General features: G+C 40.5%; 2 protein-coding genes across 2 annotated transcripts; both read right to left on the bottom strand.

Moving 5' to 3' along the window:
* Positions 1-4,765: 4,765 nt before the first annotated feature.
* On the bottom strand, positions 4,766-5,960 carry LOC134751594 (facilitated trehalose transporter Tret1-like). Its single transcript, XM_063687069.1, has one exon. The coding sequence runs from the start codon at positions 5,852-5,854 to the stop codon at positions 4,766-4,768; it is 1,089 nt and encodes a 362-aa protein (XP_063543139.1). The 5' UTR covers positions 5,855-5,960.
* A 5,916-nt stretch (positions 5,961-11,876) lies between these two features.
* On the bottom strand, positions 11,877-14,357 carry LOC134751616 (heat shock protein 83). Its single transcript, XM_063687094.1, has one exon. It carries the CDS (start codon positions 14,191-14,193, stop codon positions 12,043-12,045), a length of 2,151 nt encoding a protein of 716 aa, XP_063543164.1. The 5' UTR covers positions 14,194-14,357; the 3' UTR covers positions 11,877-12,042.
* Positions 14,358-15,936: the final 1,579 nt, after the last annotated feature.

Raw genomic sequence — 15,936 nt, 5'->3', positions numbered from 1 at the left:
TAAAGTATGTCTCACACCCAGGCGGCGCCATCGCCACAGTCATGCACGGAGCGAATGGTGTGCTATCAACTGAGGTAATTCTAATTTTTAACCATCATTATTGACGATAGAGTTAGACCACGCTAAGTTTTCATGCCAAGGGCTACGTCAAGTATGGAGCTAGCTTATAGGGATATGTAAGTATGAGAATGGTAGATACTTTTGACGCGTTGTCTGATCGGCTACTTTTGATGAATTAATATTATTCGCTCAAATTACTTTAGGTACTAATACTAACTCACGGACAACTGCAATGGTTGTATAAAAGATGCAAGTAATGATAGTGGGATGAATAGATGACGCTGACGGCCGTTTGAGCATGAATGCCCCCTCCCCCCTTGTCCCTCCTCCCTCTGCGCAAGCTCCGTTCCCACGACAACACTATTTTGTTGCTATTTGTGTTCGCTCAATAGATATTATTTCCAACGAGCCAACATACGAAGTAGGTATACTCTGCCTCACGCCTGCTCAATGGGTAATACTGCCAACTAATTAATATACGATACTACCTCTGCCTCACTACACATTGCTCCAAACGATATACCACAACAACGAAGTAACGCCCGGTTCACATTTGTCTGACGTGTCGTACTGTGTTGTGTCGTGACGCATATCATTTGTCTGATTGCACGCTGCGTGATTTTGAGATTCACATATTTGATCGGCGAAAATCATAACGAAATCATCAAAGAATGTCTCTGCGAAATTAGTAACATGCTAGAAGCTCAAAATCTTGACATCAATGTAAATAAAACTAAATTAATACAATTTCATCACCAACTTAAAGAACATTAAACCTTGACATAAAAATTAGCAACACTAAAATCGAAGAAGTCGATACTTTTAAAATGCTAGGAATAACTATTGACAGTAATATAAATTGGAAGAAACACATAGAACTGACAAAAACGAAAATATCAAGCATTACTTATTCATTGTATAACCTTCGAAATACAACTAACTTTCAAACTGCCCTGTCGACCTACCATACATTCGCGCACTCCCAGCTTAGTTACGGTATCATGCTTTGGGGCAACAGCACAGATGCCCATGATTTATTTGTGACTCAAAAAAGGTGCGTCCGAAATATGGTCGGAATCCAGTGCCCCGAAAGCTGCTTTAAAAAATACGGAATATTACCACTGCCATGCCAGTACATTTTAACTTTAGCCCTCTATGTATGGAAAAACAGACATTTATTTAAAGAGACTCGTAGTGCCAGAAAACAATATCAATTTGTTATCCCTCCCTCAAAAATAAAAATGTTATCAAACAGTCCTCAATATACAGCTATAAGGATATATAATAAGTTACCAAATAACATAGTCACAAGAAAAAATACAATTGTTCTACAAAAGCATTAAGTCACTATTACAACAAAAGTGCTATTACTCCCTAAACGAATTCTACACTGACATATTTGAATAAATAATAAAATTGTGCAAATTAAAATAATGAATATAAAAATGTTAATTTGAATTAAGTAATGTAATTAGAATCAGAAACGCATGCTAAAATAATGACAAAATTTGCATGTTTCACTATTAGGTATACCTATGTTAAGTATAGGATTAAGTAGTGTGTAAGTACCTATGTTGCTATGCCCTGACGGGTGCATGTTGTAACCTAAACTACAAAAAAGACCTATTGTAACACATGTATGCAATAAACGATATGATATGATATGATATGATATGATATGATCTGCTTTACACAGCCGCTGGCATAGGAACCGGTAAGGTTAGTCAGGAGCCGAACAAACAGCGAGCTGCAAAATTACTTGCCATTGGCCATGCGCTTTTGCTGCTGTGGGCATAAAAAGCGGTAACAAAGTGAGATCCTGAGAAAAAACAGTGAATAATCCGTTGTGATTATAATGTCAGCTGATGACGACTGCGGTAAAAAAGCGGATAACAATGTTTAGCTGGAAGTTGGAAGGTCTATCATAATGAGTCAGTAGAGCTATTATAATCAGTTGCCAAGTCGTAGCATAGGTTTCAAGAAAACCAGTATAAGAGTATAACTAGTATAAGAGGAATTAGACTTATATTGACCGGGATATAGACCGTGATTACCTTTTGTATTATTTGTGAGCTCCCGATATTTCGACGCAGTTACATGCATCATCCCCAAGGTCATTTCGACAGAACGCCACTATATACCAAGATTGGTAAGAGAAGCCGTTGAAATTCACAAATACAAAAATTTTAATCGTGAAGATGGGTTTAAACTGTCAAATGTGTGGAATCCTGTGATTTGTTTGTGTAAAAAACCAGTGATATCCGAATCAAACACGCGTAGTGACACCGTGAGTGTAGTGTGTTTGGACAGACCAACGAGTGTGAACGCGACCGGACCAACAAGTGTGAATGCGACCGTTGGTAACGTTGAAAGTGAACGCAGCCGACGCGCAAGAATGAGGGTAGACAGAGCGCTGTCTACACAACTTTGACACCCACCCGCTATCTTCAGTCACCCGTGAACATGATGCATGTAACTGCGTCGAAATATCGGGAGCTCACAAATAATACAAAAGGTAATCACGGTCTATATCCCGGTCAATATAAGTCTAGTGAAACTAACCGTGAATCATTCAAAACTCTAAGAGGAATTAGGCTTAAAGCACCTGCAGCATGCAGGGGTACATTCGCCATGTTTTTCAGCTTCTGTGACAGCCATACTTATATACCGAGCGATATGATGAGAACTATGGTAGGTAGTACCAATTATAAAAAACCACACAGGAGACACCGCGAAAATAAAATTATAGACCCATTTCGTTGGCCACGATTGTAGCAAAGGTGTTGGACAGTGTGCTTTTGGTGTGCTGGACAAACAGTTGGAAAAACAGACGTTGCATCATGATGCACAATTTGGATTTCGGTCAGGCTTGTGCACTGAGACGGTAGTCCTTGTCTAAAGGGGCCCACTGACTATAAGTCCGCCGGACGATATCGACCTGTCAGTTAGAATGAAAATTTGACAGTTCCGAACAACTGACAGGCCGATATCGTCCGGCGGACTGATAATCAGTGGGCCCCTTTAAGCACACTGTCCAATACTACACAGATAGGAAAACACCAGTTTTTGCGTGTTTCTTGATCTCTCGAAAGCCTTCGATCTGGTGTGCTATAACAAACTATGGCAAAAACTGTACGATGAGACGTCTCTACGGGGAATTGATGGAACTGTTCAGGTTCTGGCATGGCCACCAAACTAATGTCGAAAGGCAGTAAGAAGTAATATGTTGATTCGTAGGTTCACAAGCTGTACTAGCAACGTTAAAATCATCTTTTTTAAGGTGTACCCAGTCAGTCATTTTACACTGGCAGCCTCAACTTTACTTAAAAAACTTACAGCGTCACGTTATGCTGGTTTATAGAGAACTTGACTGACAATCGACCATGAGATTCACGCACGATCGTCCACAGTTGATTTTCTGACAATTTCACAACTGACAATTTTCAACCTTATAACAATGATGTATAGTTCAGCAGTGGTCAAAAAGTTGTGTTATACGGCCTCGAGGTAATATTCATGTACGCGTGGCAAAGCGTGTGAAATTGCCTTTGAATGGCGTAGTACGAGTGGATAGTATGTGTCACGAGGGTTGTACGTCGGCGTCCACATTTGTCGGGCCAAGCTAACTTTGCATGGGATTTGCATTGACAAAGTGTGGAATGTCATCATTTATGTCATATATCTATGAAAATATTGAAGTCGGTGCATAGTTAGATTAAGTACACGGACTCTATTCGTCTGTGAAGTCGGCGGTTGGGAAAAATGTGGCACGCAGAGGCAGCACCCGCCAGGGTGTAAAAGGACTATTCGAGTTGATGGAATATCTAAAATAAGAGGTTTTTGGGTGAAACAGTGAACGGAAACCGTTCACTGGATGGACTAAGTACTAAGCTATGGGATAAAAACCGGCCAAGTGCGAGTCGGACTCGCGCACAGAGGGTTCCGTACATTACATAATTTTAACAATGTATTTTTATGTGAAACGTGAGTGAAAGGTAAATTGCGGTTTACGATTTATGACGTATTAAAAAAAAACTACTTACTAGATCTCGTTCAAACCAATTTTCGGTGGAAGTTTGCATGCAATGTACATCATATATTTTTTTCAGTTTTATCATTCTCTTATTTTAGAAGTTACATGGGGGGGGGACACATTTTACCACTTTGGAAGTGTCTCTTGCGCAAACTATTCAGTTTAGAAAAAATATATATTACAAACCTCAATATCATTTTTGAAGACCTATTCATAGATACCCCACACGTATGGGTTTGAGGAAAAAAAATTTTTTAAGTTTCAGTTCCAAGTATGGGGAACCCCAAAAATTTATTGTTTTTTTCTATTTTTGTGTGAAAATCTATGCGGTTCACAGAATACACCTACTTACCTAGTTTCAACAGAATAGTTCTTATAGTTTCAGAGAAAAGTGGCTGTGACATACGGACGGACAGACAGGCAGACAGACATGACGAATCTATAAGGGTTCCGTTTTTTGCCATTTGGCTACGGAACCCTAAAAACCGGCCGTCTGTCTAATAAAATAAAAAAAATGCATACAATTTTATTTCCGGCAGACGGTGACTCGCCCTCGCAAGATGGGCGCCCCACAAAAAGTGACATCTTCAAAATACATATTTAGAATTAATATTTAATTTTCATAAAAGCTGTAGCGGGTGTCACGTGTATGTCTTTCTACTTAGTGCTCATTCAGGCAAGCATCTTTTTCTCTTCAGTTCTATTTAAATGGTCTAATTCTTTGACAAGTTCAGACTCGAAAGGCTCTCCTCTGAAGCATTCCTCAATCTGCTGCAGCGTTCTACCTCTCGTTTCCGGCAGTAGAAACCAGATCACTACCAGCCCCGCCGCGATTATCCCAGTGTATAGAAGATAGGCCCCTTGCAGGCCCACTCCAGATATCAGACCAGGGAACGTCTTAAGAACCAGAAATATCGATCCTGATGATGCTACTAAACTAACGCTGCCCGCCAAACTCCTGTATTGCAAGGGATACACTTCCCCCGCTATCACGCTTGGCAGCGGAATCATGCCTACTGCAAAAGATAGAACCTGAAGACTCACAAGTACCCCAGGGATCCACAGAGAGTCAAATGGAAGGTAGTTGTTGGCTTTAGCAAAAACATAACCAGCCTGAGCGAGATGACTGCCAGCGCACAGAGCACCCGTAGCGAACATCATCGTCCTTCTTCCAGTCTTATTTATCACATAAACAGCGCCTATATTGAAGATTAACCTCTGGATATCAAACGCCACCATCCAGAAATGACCATCAATATCTGGTCCCATCAATAAATGCAAAATCACAGTTGAATACGAAGCGAAGAGCAAGGGTCCTGAGAAGTTCATCATGATATAAACTGCGAACATGAGAAGAACAGGTTTGTTAAATTCTTTCTTTTTCACTATTGCTACAATATCTTTAAGTCCTTTGCTTTGTTCGTTCGTTCGCTGTAAATACTTGCTAGTTTCGATCATTTTTTCGAGCTCCGGAATTTCTTGTTCTCCTCTCAGCCATATGAAGACTTCTCTGCATTTATCGTATTGCCCATTCGTCGCAAGCCAGCTCGGTGATTCCGGAGAGTAGATAGTCATGAGGAAACTGATAACAGAGAAGGATAGACTGATGATAGCCGTGTGTTGGAAGGAGAGGAAGGTGCCGACGATGTGGACGAGGAGGATGCCGAAGCCCTGGGCGAGGGAGATGGTGGTGAGAAAGCCGCCGCGGTTGCGAGGGGTGGTGTACTCGCCGAGCACCACGGAGCGTAGCGGCTGCATCATACCCAAGCCGATGCCGTGCAGGACGCGACCAGCCAGCAGCGCCTGGAAATTTATACAGGTAATCAGTTATTGATGTATACGTATTTACACTTTGCCCATTGTAAAATCTTGGACGTAACGGATATTAAGGATAGTGGTTTTATTGCTATTTTGCTATAAATTTACACAGTCCCATTTTGCTCTTGAAAGATGTTTGACGGGTTGTGTAGACTTTTACTCTCCAAGGGTGACGATTGAGCAGTCTGAAAGGCGTTTTTTGGTTGTGCAAAGGAATACAAATGAAATGAATACTGGAGAAACGCCTGGCGGTCTTAATAGGATCGCCAAGATCTACTTCAGGCGGTAAGTAAGTAAGAAAATCTAGTAGCCACCTCAGAGCTGGTGGCGAGGATCATGGCGAGCCAGCCTGCTACGACGGGCAGCGTGACTGCGAAGAGCGCCATCTTGCGCCCCAGACGGCCCATGATTGGTGGAGTGATGAAGTTGCCGACGAACATCGAGATTGCCAGCACCGATGCTGATATGAAAATAGTTATTTTTAATACAGTTGCTCAAAAAGTGCTACTTTTCGTGGCTGTTTAGCGTGCGGAAAGTTGGTTTTCGCGAACTAGTGCTTTTTACTTTTCCATTTTTTTTTAATTTTTACTTGTTCCAATTCATGACTACTTATTGATGAGTGTTAATATTAGTTTCCTTTAAACGTCGTAATCAACATAAAAACCTACTGTTAATGTAAGAATACGAAAAATATGCATATTTCATATTTTATTACTTACCTCTTCATCATTATAAGTATTATAACACGTTTATTTTTTAATATTAAAAAACCGTTCTTAATAAGTTGTCTGAATGGAACGAAACGCCTGTCAAAGAAGAGGCGTATTTTCTTACTGCAAGAATGTTTTAAGTTTCCAAAGGCAACATGCAACATTAGATATTGTTTTTATAAATATACGATACACAAATAATCGTAAATAACGATATTTAGGTAATAATAGTACAATGTTTTAATATTTACAATTGTTTCTGTCTTATAGAACATGCATTTGAAAAAAAATACTTTCATTGAAGTGGGTTCAATAATAATAACAAAATCTATTCTAGTCGAATAAAAGCTAGAAGAAAAACACCTCTTCATAATGTCAATGTCAATGATGTTACAGGAATTCCATTCCTTACTTGTTGCTTTTCTTATTTTTTCTCAACTGTATTAAAAAACGTCGTTCGATACACGTGCGTAAATGTCATTCTTAAGTAATGACATACTTTTCGCACTAGCATCGATATGTACTATTATTGTGCAACAAGAGAGGAAAGTGGTTTTTCTTGCAAGTGTTTATTTTCAGTCCCGAGAAAGCGAAAGATTCTATAATTGTATCACGACTTGGTGACTGTGCCTCTCTCGTTTAATTCTTCCTTGTAACATCGTTTATAGAAAAGGCCAAACGGAAATTAAGTAATGTATGGAAATTAACACGAGACTTTTCGTACGCATCCGATTAATTCCGATACATTTGTTCGATTGGGGTTTAAGGGTTCCGTACCCAAAGGGTAAAAACGGGACCCGATTATACTAAGCCTCCGCTGTCCGTCTGTCTGTCACCAGCTTGCCACTTTGCAACAAATACACCAAATAGCATGCAAATTTAGATACTCCTTCCGCCCTTATCCCATGTTAAATATGTGGGGTCGGCACAACATGTTTTTCTCTTCCATTCTCCTCTATATTTCTTCACCTCAGCCCTCACTCCTTTCTGTCTCATATTCCTCTTTCACACAATCCATCCATCGTTTTTAGGGTTCCGTACCCAAAGGGTAAAAACGGGACCCTATTACTAAGACTCCGCTGTCCGTCTGTCCGTCTGTCTGTCTGTCACCAGGCTGTATCTCGTGATCTCATCTGTGATGGCTAGACAGCCTAAATTTTCACAGATGATGTATTTCTGTTGCCGCTATAACAACAAATACTAAAAAGTACGGAACCCTCGGTGGGCGAGTCCGACTCGCACTTGGCCGGTTTTTTTGATAAACGATCATTGTCAAAAATTTGACAAATTTTTTGATAAACATTGGTCATAAAGTCCTCACCGATCCAGGACTCCATCTCCTTGCTAGGCCTGATGGGTGACCCTGACTGGTGCAGCTGCGGCAGCAGGACTCCTGGAAACCCCAGGGTACACCCGAGGCCGATGACGTTGCAGCATACCCCTGTCGTCACGAAACACTGTTGGCAAAAATCATAAATTTCAACTATAGGTACCGTCAACCGGGGCGAATAGGGATGGCTGGAGTGAATAGGGACAAAACCTAAAATGTGATTTACCTGACAGTTTCTTAATAACAACTGACACAAATTGTGTACTACAAAATCAACTATATTATTTTCAATCGAATGATACTATTTGTGTGGGTATTTTTTAAGAAATTGTCACTCCAGCTATCCCTATTCACCTCGGTTGACGGTACCTACTTAATTTCTGATTCTGTAGGTGACAAGAAGAGCAGAGCAGAGGGACTACCGCGAACACCGAAGTTCGCACATTGCGGCCATCTTTCTCTGTCACTATATAATTACGACTTATGTAATTGGATAGGAGTAAAAGAAAAAGATGCTCGCAATTTGCGAACTTCGGTGTTCGCGGTAGACCTTCAGAGACCCTCCTACCGAGAACTGAATAGTCTCATAGTTATTTGCCTCTCTATTGCTACAGCATAATATCACTGTTGATAAATGTAGATTACATCAAAAAAGTTTATTGTTAGAACGTGATCAAAGCTTTCGCGTAAGATTTCATCATTTTTACGAAAACCCAGTTTTAACTTATTTTTAAAACGTCCAACTCGACTTTTAAACTAAAAAATTAAAAAAAAAACAAATCAAACAAAAAGCGAGGTACTTACTTGTTTAACAAATGGAGAAAATCTTTCTTTGGATCCAGACATTTTTTTTCAACTCGTTACTTTTTTTTCTAATTTTAACTTCACATCTTTCTCAATTATTTATTTCTATCTACATATTTTATTTATAAATTAAATCGGAATCAAAGTCAATTTATTTTCCTACATCAGATTACCGTTTATTAAAAACTCTAAAACTCTAAATCAAAACACCAAACATTTGGTCAGATTATACGTCTGTTCTCGGCAAAAACGTAAGATATGAAAAGACAGCACTAACGATAACGGGTAGATAAAATTCGTTGTTATATAAGGGGCTGTATTGATTGATCGATTATTAATAACGTTCATTTACTTTTGGATTTGGTTTGATTTTGTTTGATATTTTACATTTACACGTAGTATTTTCCTTGCGTTGGTGTGGTGAAAAATTTCGTGTCACTCGGTGGCAAAATTTGTTTAACCCTCATCGCTACGCTCGTGGTTCAATTTTGCCATCTTTCGCTTGCTCGGGTATAATTAAAAGTATCGCTATTTATGGAATTGGGAGTTAAAGATCAGAATGAAGTGTACAACAAATCCATTTTAAAATCGTAAAAAAAATATGCGTGTGTGTGGAACACTCGGTTGGAACGAAGTATATTAATTTTGATAAACGTAGTATATTATTGATAAATAAGTACAAAAAAACTTACTTACTGAATTAAGTAAATTCATTAAGTAATAAAATAACAATTAACTATATCAAGCCATACTCATATTCGATATTGACGCGCAATGTATTTAAAGTGCATATTAGCGCCTGACACTTTTCGATGAGCATAAGCTTCGAACCAAATATTTGCTTTGAAGTTCCGAGCTGCGGTTACTAGTTTCATTTACAAATGAGTAATTGTGGTATTTTCTATAAAAAGGGACCTATTGTCGATGGCGCTTACGCCATTATAAACGATGCTCCGATATATACAATGCCGCGCGACGCTGTGCGGCGAAAGCGCCATCGACAATAAGGTCCCTTTTCATAGAAAATGCCCCAATTAGCTTTTCACAACATCAGCTTGTTCTAGGCACTCTTGAGTCTCTTTTGATTGTTCAAAAACTGATAAGAAAGTTTTATTTTATCCACATGTGAGGCAAAGTAATCTTATCTGATGCAAATTTTGAAATTTTTCCTTATGTTGGCTAGTAGAATGGACTTTTAAAGTTTATTTAACCCCAACTACCAACCAATGACCGATATATACGCACCGTAGGTTCAACGCCAAAGACCGATTAATCGGTAATAGACCACAGAGCAACATAGACCTACAGGCTACATGCATATGCATAAAGTTCAATTTCAGTTTTGACACTTCGGTGACGTGGCGTCTGGATGACTCCGTGGTATGACTGCTTTTGTGTTTGACACGGCGTCGAAAAGGTTAAATGATGATTTTGAATAATAAAAATTGATTTGGTTTGGTTTGATTTTGTTTGATATTTTACAGTTAGTATTTTCCTCACATTGCTGTGGTGAAAATTTTTGTTTCACTAGGTGGTAAAATTTGTTTAACCTTCGTGCCATGAAACCCTCGCAACGCTCAAGATTCCACTTTACGAACCACTCGTTACGCTCGTGGTTCAATTAAAAATAATAATACATCCATCCCTTTCCAACATAAATAACATAATAGAGCCATGTAAGATCCATACAACGGCGGAATAAATTTGATTAAATCATTAATCTACTGCTTTTAGATTTACCTATTTTATTTTAGAAAAAGATGCATTGTGACAAAGAAATAAACATTATTTCCTGAGACCAGAAAATTATCTGCATGCCAAATGCCATTAAAATCAGCTCAGTAATTCAGCTGTTAAAAGATAATTTATTTAAATTACTATCGTTTCGTACATATTATAGCTGAATGATTTGGCACATTTGAAGTAGGTATGGCTTTGTTTAATCGAATTCTACAAAGCTTTGTTATCTCGTGAATCAGCTTCCTGCACGAGTTCTATGACTAACTTCTTGATATGAGCAAATTCTCTAGTCTCGAATATCTACATAGATACTATATAGGGCTAAACTTGGCTAAACTAAAGCCAGTGGGGGATGGCGATGGCGTTACAATTATTGAGGGCTAACGCGTATGAATTCGCCGCTAGGGGCGCTAGTGTAGATGGTGGTCTTCGCAAAGTTCGAAATGTCAAATGTCACTTCAATTCAATGACTGACAGCTGTTCTTTAGTCTTTTGGACCACCATCAACAGAGGCGCCAACTGGTGAGCAAAAAAACGATAGCTCTCATTGACTAATTTGATTATATTTGTTAATGGGGTTGGCCGGTCGAAATAATTAGCAGATGGCGCCAGCATAGCTTGCCCTGTCAATCCCTAGAATTGTGTTTTTTTAATGCCCTGGATTTAAGCCAAATTTCATAGAAAAAGGGGCAAGCTATGATGGCACCATCTCTGCAAACCTTTGACAGTTGCCAACCCCATTGTCTGGGGGCTGAGCTAGACGTGCAGTCAGCTGCAGAGAAGAACCCACCTGCATAGAAATTTGTATGCAAAGGTTCTTAGCTAGTATTACTGGCTGACATGTAAAACCCAGCATCTTATTCTTTTGACTACAAACGGGGAGATTGTAAGTTTTTGGTTCTGGCTCTGAAGGATGCCGACTGTACAGTCAGCCAATTTGATTCCTAGGCCACTATAGCTTCCATGACAGTACTTACAGAGTGTACGTAGTGTATCTAGTATCAGGTGTAAGCTACAAGGTTCTATAGTGGGCCTAGGATTCAAATTAGTTGACTGTACAACACGATTCGTGTCTACCAGTGTCTACTTGTTGGCTTGCAGTCTAATCCAAAAATAGCTACACAATACAATTAAATAATAAATAATTAATTTCAATAAGTAAGTATTTTAATTCAATAATAATTAATTTCAATAAGTAAGTTTTTTAATTCAATAATAATTAATTTCAATAAGTAAGTTTTTTAATTCAATTTTATTTCAATAATAATTAATTTCAATAAGTCATTTCACTTTTTAAATTTAGTTATTATTAGTGACAAGAATATTAGCAATTTTTGGATTAGACAAGGCAATTTTTAGTATTTGAATAAAAAGACAGAAATAAATATAAAACCTGTTTTATTCGAAGACAACTGAGCACTTAAAACAGTGAAAACAAAGTAGCTGTTACCATTATTAACGGTTTGGAATTGTTTGAACTAAATCAGTCTTTGGCTGTACACCGGTGCACAAATCAATTAAAACAACAACTAAAATAGGCGGGCGGTTTAATCGACCTCCTCCATGCGGGACGCATCATCAGTATCTCCCTCCAGTGGGGGAACGTCTCCGGCGCTGGCCTCTTCAACTTGGATGGGCTCATCCTCATCGATGCCAAGACCAAGCTTGATCATCCTGTAGATGCGGGAGGCGTGCACCTGAGGCTCATCCAGAGCGAAGCCAGACGACAGCAGAGCAGTCTCGTACAGCAGGATCACCAAATCCTTCACAGCCTTGTCGTTCTTGTCGGCATCGGCCTTCTGTCTGAGCGTCTCCACAATGGAATGGTCGGGGTTGATTTCTAAATGCTTCTTAGCGGCCATGTAGCCCATGGTAGAAGTGTCGCGGAGAGCTTGGGCCTTCATGATACGCTCCATGTTGGCAGACCAGCCGTACTGAGCGGTGACGATGCAGCATGGTGACTCTACCAGCCTGTTCGAGACAACAACCTTCTCGACTTTGTTGTCCAAAATGTTCTTCATGACCTTGCAGAGACCCTCGAACTTGACTTTGTCCTCCTCACGTTTCTTCTTCTCCTCCTCATCCTCGGGCAGTTCCAAGCCTTCCTTGGTGACAGAGACCAGGGACTTGCCGTCGTACTCCCTCATCTGTTGGACTACATACTCATCAATGGGCTCGGTCATGTAGACTACTTCATAGCCGCGCTTCTTGACTCGCTCAACAAAGGACGAGTTGGCTACTTGGTCGCGGTTCTCACCAGTGATGTAGTAGATGTGTTTCTGGTTCTCCTTCATGCGGGAGACATACTCCTTGAATGAGCATGACTCGTCGCCAGAGGCGGAGGTGTGGTAGCGCAGCAAGTCAGCCAGCTTGGACCGGTTCTGTGTGTCCTCGTGGATGCCCAGCTTCAGGTTCTTGCTGAACTGTTCGTAATACTTCTTGTAGTTCTCATTGTCTTCAGCGAGCTCCTCGAAGAGCTCCAAGCATTTCTTAACCAAGTTCTTTCTGATGACTTTAAGGATCTTGTTTTGCTGGAGCATCTCACGAGAGATGTTCAGGGGCAAGTCCTCGCTGTCGACCACACCCTTGACGAAGTTCAGGTACTCTGGGATGAGGTCTTCGCAGTTGTCCATGATGAATACTCGGCGGACGTACAGTTTGATGTTGTTCTTGCGCTTCTTGTTCTCGAACAGGTCGAAGGGGGCTCTGCGGGGGATGAACAGGAGGGCGCGGAACTCGAGCTGACCCTCCACGGAGAAGTGCTTGACGGCGAGGTGGTCCTCCCAGTCGTTGGTGAGAGACTTGTAGAAGTCGCCGTACTCCTCCTGGGTTATGTCGTCGGCGTTGCGGGTCCAGATGGGCTTGGTCTTGTTTAGCTCCTCGTCCTCAGTGTATTTCTCCTTGATGGTCTTCTTTTTCTTCTTCTTGTCCTTACTGTCTTCGTCCTCGTCCTCACCGACGTCCTCGATCTTGGGCTTGTCGTCCTCGGCCTCCTCTTTCTTCTCCTCCTCGGCCTCGTCGTCGGAGAGCTCCTTCTCGCGTTCCTTCTCAACCATGAGCTTGATCGGGTAGCCGATGAACTGAGAGTGCTTCTTGACGATCTCCTTGATCTTGGACTCTTCCAAGTACTCGGACAGGTCCTCCTTGATGTGGAGGACGATCTTGGTGCCGCGGCCGAGGGGCTCGCCGGTGTCGGAGCGGATGGTAAACGAGCCTCCCGCAGCCGACTCCCACACGTACTGCTCGTCGTCGTTGTGCTTAGAGTGGACAGTGACGCGGTCGGCCACGAGGTAGCAAGAGTAGAAACCCACGCCGAACTGACCGATCATGCTGATGTCGGCGCCGGCCTGCAGCGCTTCCATGAAAGCCTTTGTTCCCGACTTCGCAATGGTACCCAAGTTGTTCACCAAATCGGCCTTTGTCATACCGATACCGGTGTCAATGAGGGTGAGCGTGCCCTCGCTCTTGTTAGGCACGATCTTGATGTACAGCTCCTTGCCGCTGTCCAGCTTCGACGGGTCGGTGAGCGACTCATAACGGATCTTGTCCAAGGCGTCGGAGGAATTTGAAATTAACTCACGAAGGAAGATTTCTTTGTTCGAGTAGAATGTGTTGATGATGAGTGACATGAGCTGGGCGATCTCCGCCTGGAAGGCGAAGGTCTCCACCTCCCCCGATGTCTGCATATCTTCAGGCATTTTCGTAGTTTTCACAGAGATTCTTCAAAATATATACTCAGGAAACTTTTCTATGCAGAATAACGTTAATTCGCCCGGTTTTCACTTATAATAGAACACGTGTTAGATCGCGCGTTGATTCGCAGTTTCAGTCTCGCTTGTATTTGATTCAATGACGGCGCGGGAAACGTCAACCGGCTTATATAGACAGCGCTCGCAAGAGCCATCTGTGTATGAGTAGAAAATTCTAGAGATTTCGCTGGGGATGTGAAACCTTTGGTTCGCGTTTATAAAAAATGATGCAATCGTACACGTGGTGATGTACTAATCAGTATTAGTTTTAAGATGTTGATAATTTCATATTTATGTAAATGTAATAACACATATGTCTTACATTTTACTTCCATTACGAGCCACAACTTGGTATCACATATTAAGTTAATTCAATATAAAGCTATAACGTTTCAACTTACCTCCGGTCATAAGTTTATGTTTATACATATGTATATTCAATTTTTTTAAAGAATTGAGATTAGGTAGAATATTATGAAAACACTCGAGACCAATACTGTACAAGAGTTAGGTTTAAAACACTGTAACTACAATAAAAAAGCTTTAAAGAAATAAAAACAAAAATTTTACTTGATATATTGTTTACCAATTACATTCATAATGAAGTATTTAGATTAAAAAAAATTTAGTACACTTTTTGGTTTTTAGGGTTCCGTACCCAAAGGGTAAAAACGAGACCCTATTACTAACTCCTCTGTCCGTCTGTCTGTCACCAGGCTGTATCTTATGAACCGCCCTGCGAAATCTGTGAACATTCTCATGAACCGTGATAGCTAGACAGTTAAATTTTTTACAGATGATGTATTTCTGTTGCCGCTATAACAACAAATACTAAAAAGTACGGAACCCTCGGAGTCAAACTCTCACTTGTCCGGTTTTTTATTCATACGTAAAAATTTTGCTAAATCTACAGAAGAGAGAAAAATCTGTAACTTTACTGTTTGTCAAATAGCAATGAGTTTTTTATAAGTATCTTTTAGTATCACTTTTATAAATTAATAGTCGTGCACTATTCTTATCATTATTAAATCTTTTAGTAGAATAAAATACAAAAATATCAATTTAGGACTTTATTTTGGAAGGACTATTCTATTGGCCAACTTACCACCCAATTATCCTGCATTTGTAGCAATTTTGCACTAAAATTACATCAATTGGACAAGTCGGAGCAATAAAATTTTCTAGCATATGGGATAGAGTTTAGGACCTATAACAAATCTGCAAAAAAACTAAGTAATTTTTAAGAAACTTTTATTCCTCTTTTGTGTGAACAAACATGTGAGTGCGGTGCATAGGGAGGCAAGACTGAAATTTCTGGAGTGGGTAGCTAGTGGTAAACCTAGGTCTGGAAGTATATACGATGACATGTGTGACAGTAGGCGCAGGTTTAAGTGTAGGTTAAAATGGTGCCAAACCCACCAGGACCAAATTAAAATGGATGTGTTGGCCTCCCATCGCGCAAAGGGTGATTTTAGGTCCTTCTGGAAGCACACTAATTCCCTTAATGTAAGACCGAGCTTGCCAGTTAGTGTAAATGGATGTAATGAGCCAGCGGAGATAGCACGGTTATTTAAAGATAAATTCAAGGTGGAATCACCTCTGGGTTCCACAGTACAGTCATGCAATCCTGAGTTCGGTGCTGAGTTCACCGTGTTCACATGTAAGGAAGTGTCTGAGGTGATCCGTCACATG

This window comes from Cydia strobilella, chromosome 22, assembly GCF_947568885.1.
Source record: "Cydia strobilella chromosome 22, ilCydStro3.1, whole genome shotgun sequence".
Lineage (NCBI taxonomy): Eukaryota > Metazoa > Arthropoda > Insecta > Lepidoptera > Tortricidae > Cydia > Cydia strobilella.
This window is presented reverse-complemented; position numbering and strand designations above follow the sequence as displayed.

Coding starts and splice junctions, on each gene's coding strand:
- LOC134751594 (XM_063687069.1), bottom strand. CDS start 5,854: ATGATGCAGCCGCTACGCTCCGTGGTGCTCGGCGAGTACACCACCCCT.
- LOC134751616 (XM_063687094.1), bottom strand. CDS start 14,193: ATGCCTGAAGATATGCAGACATCGGGGGAGGTGGAGACCTTCGCCTTC.